General features: G+C 44.0%; 1 protein-coding gene across 2 annotated transcripts in view; it reads right to left on the bottom strand.

Moving 5' to 3' along the window:
* The window catches only part of znf385a (zinc finger protein 385A), a 75,357-nt gene that overhangs the window by 33,030 nt on the left and 20,594 nt on the right, over positions 1–21,733 (bottom strand). For both annotated transcript variants that reach the window (XM_033629686.2, XM_033629688.2), the window contains exon 2: positions 628–779. In XM_033629686.2, coding sequence (XP_033485577.1) covers positions 628–779 — 152 coding nt within the window. The remainder of the gene's footprint in view (positions 1–627; positions 780–21,733) is intronic.

Consider the following 21,733-nt stretch of genomic DNA (forward strand, 5'->3'; position numbering starts at 1 on the left):
GAGTCAAACTTGCGACCGCTTCAGCGAGGCCTCTATACATGGGGTGCCGGCACTATCCACTACGCTACAGACGCCCCGATATTGATCTTTTTAAGAGAGAGGATTATTTTAAGAGAATAAAATACATTTTGCTGGAGCCAAAATGTACAGCAGTACATTGCTTAGCTTCCATGCCAGTAGATCTGGTTTATCGAAGATGCTAGCAAAGCAACACGGCACATAAAATAAGCTTAGCTCGGACCATCATATTTAACTATTTATCTTTAAACGTCACAGTTATGGCTGAAAATTACATCAGAAATAAGGACGTTTGCAGATTTCAAATATCTTGTTCTTGTTATTGTGACTTCAGTCTACACTGCATGAGTTGCGTGAGTTTGTAAACAAGTGTTTTGATATATTTGCTGTTGTTTAACGCGGCCCCCATTTATTCCAATTCATCAAGAACTTTCTCCATTTCTAGATGCTTCATTCATCATCGAGGCAAAGTTTTTTTCACCAATTCAGCGTAACACAGAGAGAATAACTTATATACAAATGATCATTTTGGGGTGAAGTATACCTTTAAAAAACTGCAGTGTGTGCATATTTGTTTGTTTATATCTGTGAGTCTGTGTCAGCTCTCACCGTGTTGAAGTTGTGGAAGAGGCTCATGCTGTGCGGAGGAGGGGGGGTCTCCATGGGGAACTGTAGGAAGGGCTTCATGTCCAGGTGGGGCTGGATCATTGTGGGGGTCCGTAAGAACGTTGGCACCGCCGCCCCGGCCCGGTTTATACCTCCTGCACACAGAGAAAGAGAGATAGATAAATAAACATGACATGTTCTTACAACTCACATGTGTAAAACCTAATTAAAACAGCCGCCATGTTTGTTTTGACAGTTACTGGTGATAAATGTCCCTGGTAACACATTTAAATGAAGTATAAAATGGAAATAGAGGGACAGAGAGAGAAAAATGACTTGTGCATCTTATTACTGATTGCGTGATGTTGTTTCCTGGAGTCTGCCACTGAATTCCAAAAAGCACAATGCACCATAATTGCACTGCAAAGCAATTATTTCTCTGCATACAGAGCAAAACTATGTGGCACCCCAGTGGAACACATAATCTCTAAACTGAGAGAAAAGGCAGCATTTGGGCCGTTAAGGATGCTTGAATGATTGCTGTGGACACACACTCTGTGTTTTCCTGACAAGATGACAAGACTGAAGCGCCATAGTGCAGCAGCACTGCTGAGCACAAATACTGTGATACTGAGGGTTTTCTGGGCTTTGTAGTATTCACATCACTGAAGCATTTCATTATACTAAAACATTCACATCAAATGAAGCAGGAATGCCACAGAGAAGAAAAGAATGCCACAGAAGCTGTGGGGATTTCTCTTATCCATCTGTCTGTCACTTTCCTCTCTTCTCCTCTCCTCTCCTCTCCTGGGAGACATCTGCAGCTTGATGATAATGACTTTCATCTCAGCGTGCGTTGCTTTATGTCATCCTGACTCGAGCACCAGAGTTGGATCACTTGGTTGTGTCCAATTATGGAATGAATGAATCATGATGGACTCTGATTCCTTTACTCACGTCTGACACATGCTCCCTGGCTTTGACTGTATCCAACATGCTGTTTGAGCAGATTTTCACAGGAGTTTAAAAAACACACAGTCACACACAAATATACACACACCTGTGCACTACCTCAATGTTTAATTCTCTTCTAAAAGCATGCAAGGCTGTCATAATGATACACGGCTTCCTATTCTCGTCGTTGCTCCCATCTGCCTTCTCTCCCTCTCCTCCTTATCCCCCCTCGTCTCCTCTTTAACCTCTGTCAAGGATGATAGTGATGGGGCCCACACAGCAAAACTCAGCCTCAGCAAGCTCTTAGATTAAGCCTCTTAATATCCGCAACTGGATTTCTGTGGCTTTCAAATTCCCCCGAGACTTAAAGCTTTGCCGCTCTCCTTTTTGGGATTGCTCTAAGCTACTCTCTCACTCCGTTACTTGCTGTCCCTCGCTCTGCTTCCTGCTGCAACTCCCTTCTACCTGCTTCAACGCTGTCACATGGTAATTTGGTGCATTATTTGACACCTCTGCATTTTCATCAAGCTTTACGTCAACGGACTGCGATCAGAGAAAATAATATGGTGCTGCACGGAGGAATATGGTGTTAGCAGATGCAGTCTCCAAAGTTTGGATTAGAGGGAGTGGGAGAGAAAGAGATAGAAGGAGAGAGATTGACTTTGTCAGACTGAGTGAAAGTGCTGTCTCAGCTGAAGCCCAGCTGCCTTCTGCGGCGCATCTGTGGGCCTCGAGGTGGAGAGCACTGCATCATTATCTCTAGTTGGGCATGTAAGTTTCTTCCACTGAATAAACTGCAGATATACACATGCACGCACATGTATGAATGCATAAAGTCATGGTCAGACACGCAACTACTCTTACACCATGAGAAACAAGTGCCTGTTGGTTTTCCAGCTGGTGGATCATACTCATCGTCTCATCATTGAAGGCTGACTCAGCACTTAACATTTCAGTATAAATTATGAGAAGTAATATTTTGTGTGTTTTCCAAATCATGAATTTCTTTTGAAGTATGCACAGTCAGAAATTTGTCAGAACAACAAACATCCAGTCAGTCTTTTTAAGCTGAGCTCCTAGATGCTGTTTGTTGTGATTAGGGAGGATGGGAGGTCCTGTAGCTGCTCTCTCCTACACCTCCATAACTGATGAGGGCAGCTCCTCCTCCAGGGCTGCACCACCAACAACATGACTAATGCAATGCCTCTTGACTGCATTTATCATGACACTATACCGCATGTTGATACATGGTCTACGTTTGTGTCTGTGACTCTTTGTGCAAGCATGTGTGTGCATGTGTGTGCGTTTTGCTTGGAAGGAGTGACACCGTTAGCTGAAGTTGCACAGCAGTAATGTTTGTAGCTCCCCAGTGAGTCTGCACTTGAACATGGAGACTGTTACTGGCAGTGGGTCGGCCAGCCTCTGGCAGGCAGACAAACGGAGAGATTGGCTGACCGGGGAACAGAACATGTCTCTGCAGCAGCAGGGGGAGCTTAGATCTGACGAAGTGAATGGAGCTGAAGACCAGCGAGGAGAGAGGAGCAGTTGTCCTTGGAGCAAAGACACAATCTGTCCCATCAGGGACACTATGTGTGCGTGTGCGTGTGCGTATGTGTGCGTGCGCGTACGTGGAAGCATGTGTGTGTTTGTCAGTGTGCATAAATCAGAGTGTGGCTGCTTTCTTCTCCCTGTGTATAATTACCCCATTAATTTAAACCTCTCTTCGGGGACCTTCCCACAGTGTAAATCAAACAAATCGTTGTGCCTGTGTGACCTGCACAAGTTTTTGCGCATATGTGTGTTTGTGCAGTGTGTATGTGAATAAGTGTGTGTTTGTACAGTTTGTGGTTCCCACCAGGCGCTACTCTGCACAATGACAAAATCTTGCATTAGAGCCAGAGCTAATAAAATGTTAAGTCATAAGTGTTTAATTTTATAAGAGACTGTTTTGTGACAACAGAACAGAACGAGATAACCATATGACACAGTAAAACCACAGCCAGCGCTACTGTACACACAAACACACACACACACACACACACACACACACACACACACACTACAGGTTGACTGTAACACTACTGCTGAATGGATCCTTTGATCAGTTGACAGATGATTAATTGACAACACATTAGATAATCAAGTAATAAGCAACTCTGAACTTTCACTTGTTCTCACCTTTTGAATGTGAGGATTTCTCTTTATATCACTGCAAACTGAATACCTTCAGTCAAGCAAAACAAACCATTTGAAGACATAACCTTGACTGTAAAAATTGTGGGAGACAATTCTCTACGAACTGATCAAAAAAAAAATATTACAGACTATATTACCGTCACATAGAAATAAGCCTTCAAGTCTTAACTCCATGTAATGCCATATTCCCCCTCTCTCTGCTCTCCCTGCTGGCTCTTGGAGCCTGATCTGTGTGATCAGAGAGAGAATGACAGACAGACTGGTCTGCAAGAGCTAAGAGGACTCGGACAGTGATTTGGATGTTGTTAAACCCTCTGACACGCCAGGAATCCTACCAGGCTCGCGGGGGCCATAATCAGAGGTCTTAAACGGCCTGCGGGACACCACCAGAAGGCTCGGTGTTGCAGCCAGTAGCTTGCTTGAAGTGTGTGTGTGTGTGTGTGTGTGTGTGTGTGTGTGTGAGAGCTTTAATGGTTCTATCTTTGTGAGGGCCATTTTGATTTTGGGCCTTGAAAATAATGACTTCTTTGGTTAGAACTGTGATTTAGGTTTATGGTTAGGGTGTATGTATGTGTATGTATGTGTGCGTGTGTGTAAGCACCCACACTTTCACAGGCAAACAGGCAAAAGCCCATGCTCGTTCATATGGTGTTTTGTTTTTGTGGTTCTTGTTCATTCTGTCTTTAAAAGCCAATAAAAAAGAGAATAAAAGGCATGCTTACACTGTCCTTACATATACTGAGAAAACTATGAAAGAACAGTAAGAAAAAGAGACCGACAAAGGACAAAACAGGCTATCTGCAGGTGGAGGCAGAGGGGAAAGAGTTAAAGATGGAAACTGGTGCAGTATACACAGAGTGTAGGGTGGGGGAGAAGGAGGGTTAAAATTAGAGAGCAGGCAGAAGAGAGATCAAAGGCGGGAGCGACTGATTCTCCTATTTGGAATAATTCGCCAGCCTGCGTGGCCCTGATAAATCTGCTATTGGCTACATCCCCGCCTTCACTTGGGAAATACATATACTATATACACACATACACACAAATCAGTGCTCCCAAATCCTATTTCTCCATGTGACACATTTTAATTCCCTAACTTTATGTGAGTGTGTGTGTTGGGAGTTTGTACAAGTCGAGGAAAATAACCTGCAGTTAAAGTGTAAGTAACAGATGGAGGATCATAGCATTTTCATATGGTTCCTGGATGAACCTGTGTTTCCCACCTCATGCAATGATCATGATTTGATGCAGTATCATGATGAGCTCAGACACTGTTCCAAACTAAGAGACAGCCACATAATTAATCACACATGGAAAGCAATATACTGTTTTGTATATTAAAAAAATGTTATTTCATCAATGCTATGTAATGTTGTTATACTCATACAGGATTGTAGTGAATGTCTGACACTAGAAACTGAAGCTGATAGAGGAGGAATCTTATGAACATCACCATCGGGTGTTTTCCTTGTCTACGACGCAAGACAAAAAAGCTGTTTCTAGAATCTAGGCTAAGAGAATCTTTTCATGTCTTGAGATTATCTAACAGGCTGTGTAGGTTGTGCCACACTGTGTTCAGCCTTCTTTCCCATGGGCGTTGGGTGCATTCAGGAGAGAACAATGGGAGCAGGGTAGTTGGCACTGGGCACGCTGGACAGGCACAGATGTGCCAGGGTTGTTGGCAGCAGAGGCAGAGAGAAGAAGGTGGTAGCAGTCCAGCTGCCAACTTGCCTTTCTGCCCGGCCGCGAAGCAGGCACCTGTCCTCCACATGGCCCAGAGGGGAGGGTGACATCAGAAGTACATACTCAGTCTATAGTTGGTGCTGGTGATTTGTTTGATGTGGGAATATTACCGACAGAGATGCTAATAAGATTCAATACATTTGATAATACAGGTCCTGACTGGGATAAACATAATGAAATGACAACTAAGAAATATATTTTGGCATCTCAAAGTTTTGTGCTGCGCAGCAGCTTTAGTGATTATCTGTGCAGCGTTCATAATTTACTTTATCGACCTAGTGTGTGCGCCGCATTGAGATTTCAGACTAACTGCTGGCTCTAAATCCTGAGAAAACCTGCCCTTGCCTTATGTATACATTATTGAGAGAACTCTGAGTCAGTGAGATGATTTAAAGAGACTGGGGGATACACTGGGAGCTTCCTCAACATATCCCCCAACATATTCTCCCTCATCAAACCTCTTTTTTTCTCTCGATCTCTCTATGTCTCTCTCTGCCATGCACACAGAACAGAGTACATCAGAGTCATACAGTAGAAACACCATTAGCAGCTCCTCAGACCCAGTCTGACAGTTCAGAGGATGGTGGCTGTCTGCGCACTGACTAGCTAATGGCAGAGATACAAACTGGGGTTGCCAGACAATTTCATAACCACTGAGCTAGGGACTTCTCGTGACCTAAATGACTGGCTTATTATTACTACAGTGTTTGTGGTCAGGCGAAGCTGACTGATTTTTCTGTTATGTCCCTGTGTCTGCTGTTTCATATGGGTTGTAGCGTGTGACAAATGGCTGGCCATCTGTCTGTCTGTCTCCATTTTTCTTACCATCTCTCTCTCTCATCTCTCACTCTCGTCCGTTCCTTGCCTCCCTCATGATCAACTCAGTGTGTATTCCGGGCTGAACACAGCTGTGCCCAGGCCTACAGGAATAGCCAATTCATTTCAGCAGCAGAGGCAGCGAGCAGACATAGGGTACAAGAGGGAGACAGAATGAAAATTTGGCCCTGTTCCATTCAGTATTCCCTTCCAGTCTCGGGCCCAGCAGGACTGTGTGCCTCCCTTTCACCTGACCACAAGCGCAATCAACAGGATCACAGGCCTGGCCAAAAGCCCTGCACAAATGCACAAAGAAAAAAGCACTCACACACCACAGTCGGCAGATACACGCACACATAACAGGCAAGTGCATGAACACACACATCAAAGACAGAAGTATGTGCACACACCAAAAGATTTAATTCACTTTTTTTCTAGCACACCCTTACACCTCAATGCACCCACTTTTACACATATAGAGGATTATCCAGCCAGGCCCATGAAAGGCAACATTCCTCTGACTCACATGTCTCTCTGCCTTTAAACCTGGGTCCATCATGAAGCAGCTGACTCCGTTTTAAGTTTGTCTCCACGCATCCACATATACACACTCACATTCATTTAAAGCAGCCTGATGCCTCACCTGTCACCTCAAGATCCTGCAGCACAGAGCACTGCGCAGGTCGTTAGCCCTGAGTGTTTGTCTGGCGGCTGTATCCTGAGCTGCTTACCTTCCTGAACGCTCCCCTTCACAGCCTTCCAGCAGATAGCTGCCTCACCCTCTGCTAGGAATGAATTATGAACTCACAGCCTCTGACTCCCAGGTAGTGATGCGCTTCATCAGAGAAAGCACTGGGTGCAACAAGACTCACACAGTGCTGGGAGTCACACGATGAAGCTTTCCACCTTCATGCCAAGCATGCAAAACCTCCCCCCAAAACCCAAGCAGGTATGACTCTAAGTGCCCACAAGAGTGTGCTGCCGAGCCCCTCTGTAAACTTCAAAGCGGCCACTTCAAGTTCTTATTTTAGAGCCTGAAAAATGGTAATGAAATATAAAAACCACATGCTCCTATCAAACTTTATCGCCCCCATCTTTTCTAATCATGGTATGCTAATTTCTAGCTTCCTATGAAGGTTAATACATGCACACAAGGTAGGTGGATGCAGATAAAGATCTGTTTGATTTGCTGCCTGGAACTGCTGGTGTTATGCTACGCTTTAATGGGAGGATTATGCAGGGGGAAAGCTAGGAAAGCTGAAACTTGGTTCCTTGCCTCAAATGCCTGTTGGCGTCTCTGTTTGCATTCATGTTGCATGTAAGGTATGTGTGTGTGTCTTTCTGTCTGACAGTGTGTGTGTGCGCGCGCACGGGTGTGTGTGTCAGATAGCAGTTATGAGAGCTTAGCTACAGTGAAATGATGCAGGGGTCGCTGCTCAAGACTTTAGCACAGTGCTAAGTATTAGTCAGAACATGTCTCAGTCCTTAATCCAAATGTACGCACTGCAGTGAGACTTCTAAACACACACACACACACACACGTATAAAACTGCAAATAACCCCATAGTGTACAGTGCGGTGCCAGATATGAAACATAATGAGCTATATAAATGGCCTACAAATGAATACTGGCTTTGTTTGTGACATTTTTTCGTTTACGTCAGTGTAAGCTCACTGCACAGGCAACATGTTTGCATCTGTGTACATACTTATGCATCAGAGGGCGGGTGTTACACTTTCCCCTCTAATTGTAGGTCTTTCAGATTTTACCCAACCTACCAATTTGGAGAACAGCAATTTTACTAATTTCATTGTGCTGTAAGGTACAAGTAAAGTACAGACTGCAGAGTGTGTAGTATTATGCTCGGTGGTTGGGATTTCAAAACGGCAACAACAAGAAGGTCAGACAAAGTGAAAACAGTTTCTAATGAGTGATCAAAGCCTCCAACAGCTCAAGTCTCACATGCATAGTTTACATTTTTAGGTGAAAGGACAGTGTGAGTTCATCGTCCCCCTCCCATCCTTACACACACACAATCTGTTGCCCTTTGCAATCTGATCAGAGAACTCACTTCCAGACAGGTCCATTTCAAGAGCCGCTTCACTTCCAAAAATTATTGCATGTAACGAACAACACCAGACACACACCAGCTCTTCAAAAATAAAACACACTCATATACACGCGACACACAGATAAGGCCGAGTAAACCTTCAGTCTCTCCCAAAGGGGAATATTGTGCATAATGACAGAGTGGATGGAGTGGTAATGACACCCTAGTGAGATAATATGACAGTGGCATGCCCCAAAAAGCCCCCCAAAAGATCCTACCTTGATCTCTCCTAAGTAGCTAAATCAAGGCTGGGAGGGTTTAATTGCCAGTCTGTCTCTTTGGTAGACACAGAGGAGCTGACTGGGGATTCCAAGAGAGACTAGAGAGAAGAAAGATGGGAGCTAAGGCAGGAGGTATGATGCAAAAATAAATGGGATGGAATGAGGGTGAAGACAGCCTGCCTCTGATACCCCTGCCTACCTTGCCTGTCAACCCCACAATACACAGTGTCCAGACTACACACCAGGGCCAATGCACGTGCTTGAGCCATAGAAGCAGATGCACGCCCCTTTAATCCTGCAGATAAATCTCCTGCTGGCTCCTCGTCCGGCAGCAACTGAACTTTTGGAGGCTGTTGGCTTTTGTTACTTGTGGGGTGAGGGATTGTGCGCTGGTACAACACACAAAAACAGGGACATGCACATACATGCACATGGATCTAGTGGGCTGATCTCTCTTGAGTAGGTTGTGACCTTCCTGATTCATACTGCAGATATGTTGCAGCGATCAGCGCTGCAAAGCCAAATCCTTTGACTCAGTAATTTTCCCTTTCTTTTTTACACAGGATCTGTATTATCTACTCATTCAAGGGCAGTAAAGGTGGGCCGGTAAAATGACACAGCTCTATTCCTTCCCTCATGACTGATATCCTGTTTGACTCTGGTTCCACCTTAAATCAATGGCAGCTCTGATAATGATGATACTTTGGGAGAGTAGCCGTATGTTGGGCTTCTTGTTGCAACTTGCACCAACCCATTCAGGACAGGATTAATAGACTTAATGAAAATATGTCTCGATTGGCCTCAGTCTCATTACATTCCAATGTGATATTTATCTCCATAGCACCTCGCGTGATGAAACCGTACCATATAATTAAGTTTGAACTACAGCGCAGGCACAAAATGATTTTGCAGTGCAAGACTCAGCTAGCGTGCAGCCTGTGTATATGTATGTGTGTGTGAGTGTGTGTGCGAGTGTGTGTGTGTGGTGACGGAGAGTGTTTGTGCTGTTTTGAGGTCAGTAATGACAGACAAATAGCTGTCAGGGCTAATGGGAGGGGACAGCCAGGGATGATGGGAACACAGAGAGAACAGCACAGCGCAGCTCAACAAAGTCCGACTGTGGAGACAAGGCATACAGCGCTGCTACAGTGTTCACACAGAGAGGGTCACAATGAGAGCACAAAACAAACACACAAATATGCGCAAACACACACCCCTGTGTGGTTACCCTTGTCAGGGCACTGGCTTACATCCATTCCCTAACTTCAACCCGAAGCACTAACCCTGACCTACATGGTTACGTAGCTAACCTTATTTTATGAAACCTTGATTCTAATGTAAACTTGGGCCCTTAAATGAATACTTCCCAAAGAATGTATGACTTTCTTAGAAATAGTCATAGCCTGTAGGCATGAAAAGAAGCTCTGACAAGTTTGTAGCTTTCTCTTCATAGAGAACGGCAGCTGTAGGAGGCAGGAAAGTGGATTTTGTTGTGGTGCAAGAAGTTTCTATGGACATCTGATACATTTTGCTGTGACTCACTGTTGGAATACATTGTAGCTTCTGTGCATTTAAGCTGACAATATAAGCTGCAAAGGAGCAAGTGACAGGTGAGAAGTATTTGATATGCATAAGATTTTCAGTGGAGTTTTCCTTTATGTCTCTTCTATATTTCCACACATATGACAGCCTAGGTAACTGGAGGGTACACACAAACACAGCAACACACACTGTAATAGTTTTTTGTGGGAAAACTTGTTAAAAATAAGCGAATAGATAGATAGTAGATATGCCTTTGTGTTGTTTTTTTTTTCACATTCAATGTTATGGATAGGCTGGTTATTAACAGGTTAGTAAACAGTAGAAAGCAGCATGGACTTACATATTCATTCTCTCTTTCCAAATTGGTGCCAACTAAGGCCCCAATCACTGGTTGCAGGTTGCAAAATGTGAGGCGCACCACACTGCCTTTTTTTCTTTTTAAATTGAATGCCATGACTAGAAAAACGCTTGCTGCACCTTTTTATTGTTGCCAGGCAACCACCACATCATGTCCTTACACTAACCCTTCCTGTGTAATCAATCTACCTTTTTTTTCTTTCACAGTAATTAGTATTATTAATTAGTAGCTAGTTCCTAAAATGTTCAAGCAGAGGGTTCTTGTTGTAGCTCTGGCTAAAGGGTGAGAGGCTGTCAGCAAATAGTTTGTTGGGCACAGGGAAATAGAGATCTGCGTGGGTACAAGACACTAAAAAAGAAGGGTGGATCACAGGGAGTACCACCAGTTGGTCCAGGAGCTTCACCTCGATGATGGACGTTTCCAGGCACATTTGAGGATAGCTCGGGGGCAGTTTGACAACCTGCTATCCAACATCAGGCCGTATAGCTCTGGGTATCCAGTAACACCTACCACAAGTTTCTCCTCCATTGTTTACCAACTGTTAACTTGTTGTTGTGGCCATAACAGAAGGCCCGCCTCTCCAATCATCCAACTGGACAATGGGAAAAAGAAAACAGAGATGACATGCAGCGCTTTTCCGCTCTGAGTTGAAGTTTTTTCAACTTGAGGAGTTCAGAGTGCTCTGGCAAAAATGTTAGGCGCTTAGAGTGCAGAAACACGAGGCGTGTCGCAATGCAAATAAACACGAGCAAAAAGCTTCATTCACATTAAATACAATTACAAAAGGCCACCTCCAACTGCTAAAACACTTTCTGTGTGATGATCAGGGCCTAAATTTTGAACGATGTTGCTTGGACAGAGATGGACGGTATTTTGTGGCGGCCCGTCACTGCATCGCAGCATCACAGTAGCTGAAATTAGCACATCTACTCAGGTGTCGTATTTCCATGACCGCCGATTGAGAGCTGGAGCCAAAGAATTCCCTCACTACTGCAGAGTCATTTGTCCCAGGAGTGAATGCCAATTGTAACCTTCCCCATTAAATATAAAAGCCAGATATTAGTGGGTGTTAGTGGTTTTTGTCCAGTGGGAAAAGGGCTTTACACATTATGTGGGTGAATTATGTAACTGTCCAGCAACCGGTTTCATTAAAGGGATACTTTTCTGATTTTCAGCTAGCTTTGTATTCTAACATTGTGGGTAGTATGTGAAAATGAACTGTCGTTAACGTCTCTCCACCTTACAAGCAACCAGATCTCCCTGCTCATCTCTCAGCTCAAATCCACTGGATGATACATTTTTGCTGGCTCTAGGGCTGTTGCTCAAAATACAGATTGTACTTTGAGAGAGAGAGCGACCCGCCTCTCTCTTTCTCTCTAAAACTCAGATCAAACTCTGATCAGTCAGTGAAACTAGGCAGTGCTGATCAAATATAAACAAAGATTTGGTTGCTATATTGCCAATTCTCACCCAAAATGTCTTCAGAAACATATTCTACTGAATCGCTTGGCTGTAATATGAGGATTTGTGAACAGGGAGTGGGTACCATTCTGTTTCTTGTACTGTAAGCGGAGGCTGAAAATACTGAGATCAAACAGTCAAACTAAGCAGTGCCGATCAAATACAAACCAAGATTAAGTCACTGTGTTGCCTATTTCTCTCCTAAAATGTTTTCAGAAACATATTTTAGATTACTTATAATAAGAGATCATTTGCAGCTGGTCGCCATATTGTTCCTGTGCCAAAATGGTGAAGCTCACATTTCGTCACCCACCAGCAGGAGTATTCATTGGTCCTGTTGGGTGCAGATCATTCTGGTAGTTGTTGGTTTTCTAACTATTTAGCAAATGCCACAGCCCTTTTCTCTGTTTTTTTTTTTTCTTCAGGTCATGTAGCACCAGTTTCAAGTATTTGCTTCTTTCTACTGCATAGACAAACCAGTTTTTTAAAAAGAACTTATTTCCAGGAGTGAAAAACTTCTTTAACCACACCTTTGTTGGGAATAAACTGACAGGCTATCAACCAGCAGCTACTGTAAAAAGAGAAACAGCCTCCCCTCCATCCCCTCTTTTAAATTCCCTGCTATCTGCTCTCTTTCTTTCTCAGGTTTCTATCTTTTTATGTATTTTCCTTTTGTAATGAATGCTCCTCCCTTGGCCAAGGGCCAGTCAGGTGTGTAAGATGATCACAGAGTTGTCCAGTGGAGATGTGTCTGAATGTCTGGCTGGCTGTAGGCGATGTCTGACTCAGTGATGGATGGACTGTTCGAAGGAGGAGGAACCAAAGCATTGCTTTGTTGTGTCTGTTGAAAGACAGTGATCCACTGCAGTGGAGGGAGATTAAACTTATGGCACTGGTAGAAAGAGGAGGGAAAACGCTGCCTGTATATCAGGACACTGCAATGGGGAACAGTGGGATAAAGAGATGGGAGGGAGAAAACCAGAAAAAAAGAGGGAGAGAGGGGAAGAAAGAGGACAAGGTGACATTCTTCGCCTGAGAAGGCAGCACACCAGAACATGTTCTGCCTCTATCCACCTGTCCTCTGTTGTCTGTTGTTTTCCTCCCTGCAGCCTGTTCAGATCCACTCCCTCTTGTTCCCTGCCACCCAGCCTAAGCCCACATTTCTCCCTCATCTCCTCCCCTTCTTCCCATGTTCGAGGCGCTTGTCACACACCCAGGTAGAACAATAGCCAGGGACTTTATTCCCATGCACCTCCCAGAAAGCTGTGCCCTCAGGTATGGAATTCTATCACTCAGCCACAAACAGGTGGATCAACCCAAATACACTTTGAGGGATCGCAACAAAGGCACCAGATTCTCTCTGAGATAAACCCCCTCCACTCCGTCTAGCCAAGGGAAGGGAGAAGAAGGAGGAATGACGGGTTGGTTGGAAGGGGGATGTGGGGTTTAAAAAAATATATATACCTTTAGTCTTTGAAGAAAACCCCCATAATGTACCCCTGACCAGTGTTTGCCAGTCCATTTCATTGACTTCTGTTCCCCAAGGAGGGTAGAGGGCAATCCTCTATCAGGCTAATAGAGTGGGGGAGGAGACTTTATGTGGTTGACGGCCACTGCTTTCATTTCAGCCCTGCAGTGTATTGTCTATGAATATGGAGTAGCCCAACAAACGAGCATGTCCTCTAACACGGCGCTCTCTGTTCATCCCTGGGCAATCCAACCACAGCCCAATCTCTTTAAGTGCTAGGGGGTCTCTTCGGTAATGTCACTTGTCATTGGTGTGACCACAAATGACACTTTTGTTTAAATCAGCATCCATCACCTCCCCTTGCAAAAGAATTGCTGGCAGCTGGGGAGGTGTGCATGCTCAGAGACTCAGGGCATGCCACAGAGAATTTTTAAAGGTTAAAACTACATCTGAAATTTAAAGCGCTGGGTTGAAATTGTGCGCCAACATATCATAATTGAGACTTTGTAAGTGAAACACACGCAGAAAGGTCCCCCCATGGATGCTAATTCCCCTGGTATAGCTCATTATATGAAAGAAGGAAACCTCCTTGAACCAGACCCGAGCTCATTTGTCAAGGTAGAGAGCAGTGTTTTCCCTCTGCTGTCTCATACATAGAAGCTAAGGCAAGAGCAAGCTTTATGCTTTTTCATACCTCCTCCCACACCTTCAAGTTCAGCTGAGGCGTATTCAGCATATTTTTCCATGATAGCAGGTGATGCATTATTCAGTGAGCTCTGGTTGATCTCTGCTGTAATAAATCCACGGTCTATAGACACGTGGACATAAACCCGCACAGACTTACACACAGAAACTTGCATTCTCCAGTGTTGATGCACGATGAATAAAAAGGAAGTGAGCATCTATGAATCACACCCCCGTGGAGAGATCTTAAACAAAGCGTACCATGGATGAAAGGAGCGCTGGGCTTTTGAAAAGCTATCCAAAGCAGCATGGTAATGAGAGTAATGAGGATATCAGATGAACGGGGTGCAATATGCTTGTTTAATGTGACAGCTGAATTACATCAGAGGTTCACCCCTGTGAAGCAAAAACACTGCTGAAGCAAATACTCTGTCCCATGGCCAAACCTTTCCCTGGCTCGCATTGACATTTCGGGACACCGTACTGTAGACACGGTCATAGAAGTGTTCACGTGCATAACAAAGCCTACAACAAAGGTGCTTGGACACCTGGCGATGGGCAACAGTGGTCCATAGCAGGTGGATCATAGGATCAAAGAGGCTTAAAGGGCAACTCAGCCTGTGAATACAGTTATACATAGGTGTAAATTTCGGGGGGCAAAACCAACCATTGGGGGGGGGGCACTTTTCTGTGTACTCCTGATGCCGGTCCAAAGCCTGGATAAATGGTGGGGGTTGCGTCAGGAAGGGCATCCAGCGTAAAACTTGTCTGCCATACCAGATCGGTCGAGGCCTGGGTTAACAATGACCGCCTCCGGTGCTGTTGACCAGCAGGGTGCCAGTGGAAATTGGACGACTGTTGGTCAAAGACCAACGGGAGGCAGATGATCTGCTGTGGCGACCCCTGAAGGGAGCAGCCGAAAGACAAGAAGAAGAAATTTCGGGGGGCACGCTGGAATACACGTCCCCTTTAATAGAAGTACATTTGCATTTGTCCCTTACAAATATTTTTTGACAAATTTTATGCATAAAAATTCACCAGAATGCAGGAAATTAATAGCCTGCCGTTGCCAGACCCAATTCGCAAAACGCGAATAGGTCTGGACACGGAGTGTACATTTCCTCTATTCCCGAGGGGCGGTATCTACGGCTGTCACTCAAAGTGCCCCTTCACGCAATTGGAAAGATAGAAAACCGAAACGTGTGAGGTAGGCTAGCACAATGCCACTGTAAACAGACCAGCAAGCTGCAGCGGAGATGAGCTGTGATGATGTCTGTGAAAGAGTATTGCCGTCTTTGCGGATTTCCTCCTCACTGTGGACTCATGGCTGTGATTCCCAGCTTGGTCGCTTCCCTGACCTGCTCCTCCATGAGAGCAACTAGTGGAAAAACAACAATAGCCACTGGGTTTTCTCTGAGTCCCATCTTTTTCCCAACCAAGGGAGCCAGTTGGTAAATTAAACTTTTACCAAACCCTGTAGGAAGGATGGCAAACATGTCCTTTTATTTCAATAAAAGCTTTCAGTGCAGTGCTTTTAAAGAAAATGTTCATTCCAATTCGTTTAACACATTTACCATCGCAGTTTCAAAATCAGTAGCCATGTTGGTTGTTTACAAAATACATTCACTCCACTCCTTGTCCCTCCAATACTGATGACGTGATTTAATAACCTGCCCCAAAGTAATAAATGGATGTGATTGGCCCGGTAAGCTTTAACCAATGCCAGAATTCGCCTTAATGATTGCATGGCCAGACTGATCTGCGGAGCGAAATCGAATATGAGCTCACAAGATCAGGATGGTTTCACTAGGCTAGGAAATTAAGTGTTTGATATTCAAAATTTTCTGGCGGAGGACCCCTAGACCCCTCGTTTCATATGTGTGCAAAAGCAAAGGCCTCGCTCTTGCAAATGTTAAGGTTGCTAGGCAACCAGCAAAAACTCTGGGAAATTACTGGTCACAGGTTTTGTATTGATTAAATATAATGTGTTAATTAGTGAGCATTAGAGGTGCAGGCAGGCAGATATTGTCATTGCTGGACAGAGCGTTTATAGTCTTTGTGCTAAGCTAAGCTAACCGGCTGCTGGCTGTAGCCTTATATTAACCAGGAAGTTGTGACAGTGGCATCAGTTCTCTCATTTTACTCTCTGCTGGAAAGCAAATAAATGTATTTTCCAAAATGTCTAAGTATTCTTTTAACCTTGAACACCTGGTATCACTGACTTTTGAGCACTGTGATTCAGTGTTTACAGACACACAGTAAATATAGTGTTTAAGTGTGTCTCAGTGGGCGAACAAATAACAGTTCCTGCTGGTAAATCCTAAACTTTGTATGCAGGCATGCATCAAGGTTTTGACCTTATGTAAGACCTGGAGGTGACCTTGTGCTCTAATTGCTGAAGTGAAAGAATACAAATGCGTGTGTGTGTGTGTGTGTGTGTGTGTGTGTGTGTGTGTGTGTGGATGAGGGTTGGGGGACAGAGGCCTTATTGGACGGTGAGAACAGAGGGAGGAAGATTGAAAAAGGTGGACAGGACAGAGTGCTGACTTGACATAATCTCTTTTTCTTTGTCAAATGATTCAGGGGGTTTGCACCCTCACGCACCCTGCCTGTTCTCCTCCTCCCCCTCCTCCTCACAACCATCCACCCCTCACACCACCAGCGCCACTATTGGAGAAGGGAAGACGAGTAAAAAAGAGGGACGATAGACCTGAAATGTTTAGAGAGCACGGAGGAAGAGAGGAAGAGTTCAATGCCGCGGCTTAGGTGCTGCTTGCCTTTGCAGCCTGGGCCTCATTGTTATTATGATTTATTTTTTAATGAGCAGCGCTGCCCTCCCCTCTGCCATACAAAGGCCTGATTGAATCTGGCGTTCCATTAGCATGTTAAAGAGGCCCAGCTTCATCTGTGAGCTGCTGACTGACAGTGGATATCATCTCTGTAATTGCTTGGTATACTGGAGCCAGAGCCAGAGAGGGAGAGACTGTAGGAGAAGGGGGGAGTTGAGGAAAGATAGGGAGGGATGGATTAGGATTTAAAAAGAGGGGAAGCAGGAATCGAGCTACATCTCTGTATATCTCAATTTGGAACGGTTGGGACCCCATGCAGGGAGCTGGGAATAGTCTGTTTGAATGAGATGTTTTTTTTAAAGCTACACTTACAGCTCATGACACCTATCAAAGCAGAAACAGTGGTGGTGTTTCATAACAGAAGCCCTGCATGTACGGAAGCTGTTACACAAGGAAATTATGTCGCACAGATTTTATGTTTATTAATGTTCTAGCCTGAGCAAAGCACACACGAGAAGATGCACTGCTGTACTGTAAGGACATGACACTGTACCTGCCACCTTAATCTGTACACAGAATGTTTTTGCCTTTCCTCTTACTCCCTCCTCTCTTTTCGTACTCACTCTGTTTTCTCCAACTCTTTCACATCTACTTCCTCATCCTCTGCATCACTGAGGACCTCCTCCTCCTCTCCCTCCGTCGCCCTTGCTCTTCTCTTCCTCTCTTCCCTTTCTCTCTCTTCCTCTCCTTCTTTGTACCCCCCCCCTCTCTGCAGTAAATGGTAATTGAACAAACAGTGTGGTGGAGAGCTGCAGAAAAGATGGTTATCCTAACTCCACATGCCATGCATCCAAAATTAGCCCCCCTCCCTCTCCTCCCCTCTCCCCATCGCTCTGTTCTCCTCTACTCTGCTGTGACAGTGTGACATGTATGCAGTCCCACAGCATCGTCAGCCTTGTGTATTAATATTGGAGGACAGCCCAACGGTACCATGCTGAGTGAAGTGTGCATGTGTGTGTGTGTGTGTGTGTGTGTGTGTGTGTGTGTGTGTGTGTGTGTGTGTGTGTGTGTGAAAGTGGGATGTGCAGCGCCAGCGCATTTCAAATCCTGAGGACACCAGGTGACAATGAAGGATGTCAAGCACATAGAAGTACTCATATTCCAAATCTGCACAACATTGCAAAAGGGGAGTTCATGTTGGGCGCTGCGTGAACTGTCCGGATATAGCTGCTGTGTGAAGTTATTTAAATAAAGTGTAGCGTCGCACAGCAGAATGAAATATGCGGGAGTGATGGGGCTGCCACATTAGAAACGACAATGCACAAAGCTCATTATGTCGCAAAGCCTGTTTCAAATAGACTGGATAGAATTACTAATGACACAATTAATGTGCTAGGTTAATGCTTTCAGGTCTTACTGTCACACAAAGCAGCTTAATCCGTCAACCGCAGGCTGCTATCACAGATTTATTTTAATCAGAATGTGGTTTATGTTTTTTTTTTTGACAAGTTCTGGTATGACAACGTAGAAAAATGTAATTTGGGGTTCTCTGACACACAAGGGTGTAGGTTTCATTTCAACACTGAAAGGGGGGACACTTGTGAAATGGGTTTGGGGGCCTCTCCCAGGAAATCTTGAGCATCAAACACTTTATTTCCTGCATTGGGGTGAATTTTTATGCACCACTTTATGCCTTTTCTGCATAAGTTTAAGGTGGAAATGTTTAATCTTGTCAAAATAAATTAATGTTTTTTATTGTGGGGGTTGTGGGGGTGGGACAAATGCGCTTGGGGAGGTGTCCCTTGTGTCAATCCTGAAAGCCAACACACGTAAAGCTCTGACAAACTAAAAATGAACATGTCCTTCTTTCTTCTTAAGAGTTAAAAATGTTTGCTTTCAGTGCCAGAGCGCCATCGGACATGCCTCATAAAAGTAAATATGGATTTCTAAGTTTAATTTAGTTTAAAGAAATGCAGACGCCAATTGCTCGGTGAGTTTCACATGCAGTAAACCCAGGAAACCTTCTAGTGCTCTTGAACATAAAGAGAATGTTCACCAACAACATCATTCAAGTACACTTAATCAAAGCAAGGAGAAAAGGTATATTGAAAACCATTATTGAATCAGATATGCTCGTGATTTAAAATGACAACCGTTTGACCCCATCATGGCAGAGATAATAAAAAACCTGCTGATATATAGACAATTCAGGACCACTATGGAAATAGGTTTTGACTTTCAATGTTGTTATCCTGTGTCATGCTTGAGTTTTAAGCATAACACATTTATTTAATATGCTGTTTGCATATGCTGGACTGCATGCTCATGTTTCACGTCGGCTTGTGTCTTATTTATTTGTCTGTTTTTTGTTGATATTACAAATAGGCTTTATGATATTTATTTTATGACAGGATCAAAACAAACTAAAGCAAACACCAGAAGTAAACCTTTAGTTACACTTTGGATGCAAAAACGGGAGGAATATCAAGTCAGTATCTGTCAAACTCAAGAGGTACACATTAGAGTCCAGACATGACAATGACCTTGCTCTTCACAATGACGTGTCTTCACATCAGGTGTGAAAGCCAGGTAGCAACACATTATTACATGTGGGCACACTGCCATTTCACATTAGTCAAACCAGGTCCATTAAATTCAAGCAAACATCTTCAGGAAAATCTCCACCTCACCATCCTACGACTCTCCTTTGTATAAAAAAAAAATCACACTTGCATCCATTATAATCATCATCTATTATGATAAAAAAAATTTTTTTTACAAAGCACTAACTGAAGGGGTCTTGACTCGCTGCCAAAAGAGCCTAACACCTGAACACTGTGTACCAGAGGCACACTCAAACGCACACTCATGAACACATGCACACACACAATATAGTCCCCTCTACCCTGCAGGCACCCCCTCCTCCACTAATACACCATGAAATCTCTAACACTCACAACACATTTACATGACATTAACGCTGAAGTGCTACAAAATTGGTGCCTGAATAGCAACTGCAGAGGTGCATTGTTTGTGTGCGTGTGTGTGTGTGTGTGTGTGTGTGTGTGTGTGTGTGTGTGTGTTTGATAGCAAGCAAAGCACAACAGGAGCTTCAGCAACCAATTTACTTTGTGCTGATTGTCAAAAACATCATTTTACCAATGGCCTGTAAAATGGAGAATATTATTAGTGTGTGTGTGTGTGTGTGTGTGTGTGTGTGCGTGTGTGTGTGTGTGTGTGTTTCATAATTTGTGTGATTGAATTCTACAGATTTGAGATGAGACTACAGTCGAGTCCCCTTCTCTGATTGTAATGATCTCCTGTGGTCTCCCGTGTGTTGCTCTGGGATTAGCATGGTAATCATGGAGCATGTTGACACACACTGTTAGTCAGATTGATGTGTTTGTTTGAGCCGTGCAGAGCTACACAGCTTTACACACCGACTGACTGCATTAGCTACTTGCTTCTAATCTGAGACTTAATGGCTTTCCCCAACGATGTTGTTCCCATGCACAATGTTTTATTCAAATGCTTGCTGGGTCCGTTTGTAAAGTGTTCAGATCTATCACTGTTACTTTCCCTTACACAAACGCTCTGTCCAAATCAATGTAGCCACGTCTGAAGAGGTAGTTTATCACCAGCAATTATTCTCCAAGTAATACCCTCTCTCGTCTGTCTCGGACCAGGCAAATGGGACAAGTCAGAGTTTCACATTCGATGAATATTGATGCAGACCCTGAGGCCAATGATGGCATACTGTATGTACATGTGTATGTTTGTGAATGTGGCCACAGAGGAGGACGAAGAGGATCGGCTGGTAGACTGGGTTGTATCTGCAACAATACAAACCAGGCATTCTCACTCCCAACTCATCAAATAGGTGTCGACTTAGCATCACACACAGACGCTTGATCAGTAGCTCTTGGCGCCTGATATTGATGCACTGACGCACTATTTAGTGACTGTAAGGACACGCACCAGGCTGTGTCATTATTAGAGGCTCCGAGCAACTGATGTAATGAGCAAGAAAGTCTGCGTAGGGTGGGAGGGAGGGGTGGTGAATGGGTCAAACTAACACAGGACTTTCAACCTTAAAACTGCTGTTTGTGTCACGTGTTGAACTGAAAGTCAATGTTGAGTTATTTTTACTGCTAATGTTGTATTTCTTGTAATGTCTGTGATGTGTATGAGGTGACATACTTCACGTTACGTTATGATAGTAACAAAATTGTCTTATTTTAACCTAAACCATGACCTTTTCCCAAGGGTCGTAACACACGAAGCCTACAGTTAGCCATTGGTCAATGTCAGGCCATGAGTGAGTATCTGTCGCCCTAGTTTTTTGTGGTATGTCCCACGCTGTTCACACTGGTTGGTCATTGTCTGCTTTTTTGGGGGCCCAATTTAACATGTTGAATCAGCATTGGAGACAACAGAGCCCATTGGTAAATGAAATCACTCTGATTTGCAGTTCAGCTTAGTGCATGAGAAGAGAAACAAGGTGACGAAAGCAAATGACTGAAGTTAAGAAGGCTTGAGATCAAAACAAACTTGCTATATTAGATTCGATTTTTGTTTTAGCCTTTGAGGTCTTTAGTAGAAATGGTTCATAACTGTTTGTGTTACTGTTTGCTAGTGGTAAATATCATTTGTTTTTTCATCAAATGATAGTGTTAATGTTAATAATAATTAATAATGTTACTGTGCAAACTGGCTGACTGACATCATGAATCCATGCTATCAGTCTTCTGCTTTCCCTTTTTAATGAC

Source organism: Epinephelus lanceolatus, chromosome 8, assembly GCF_041903045.1.
Source record: "Epinephelus lanceolatus isolate andai-2023 chromosome 8, ASM4190304v1, whole genome shotgun sequence".
Classification (NCBI taxonomy): Eukaryota; Metazoa; Chordata; class Actinopteri; order Perciformes; family Serranidae; genus Epinephelus; species Epinephelus lanceolatus.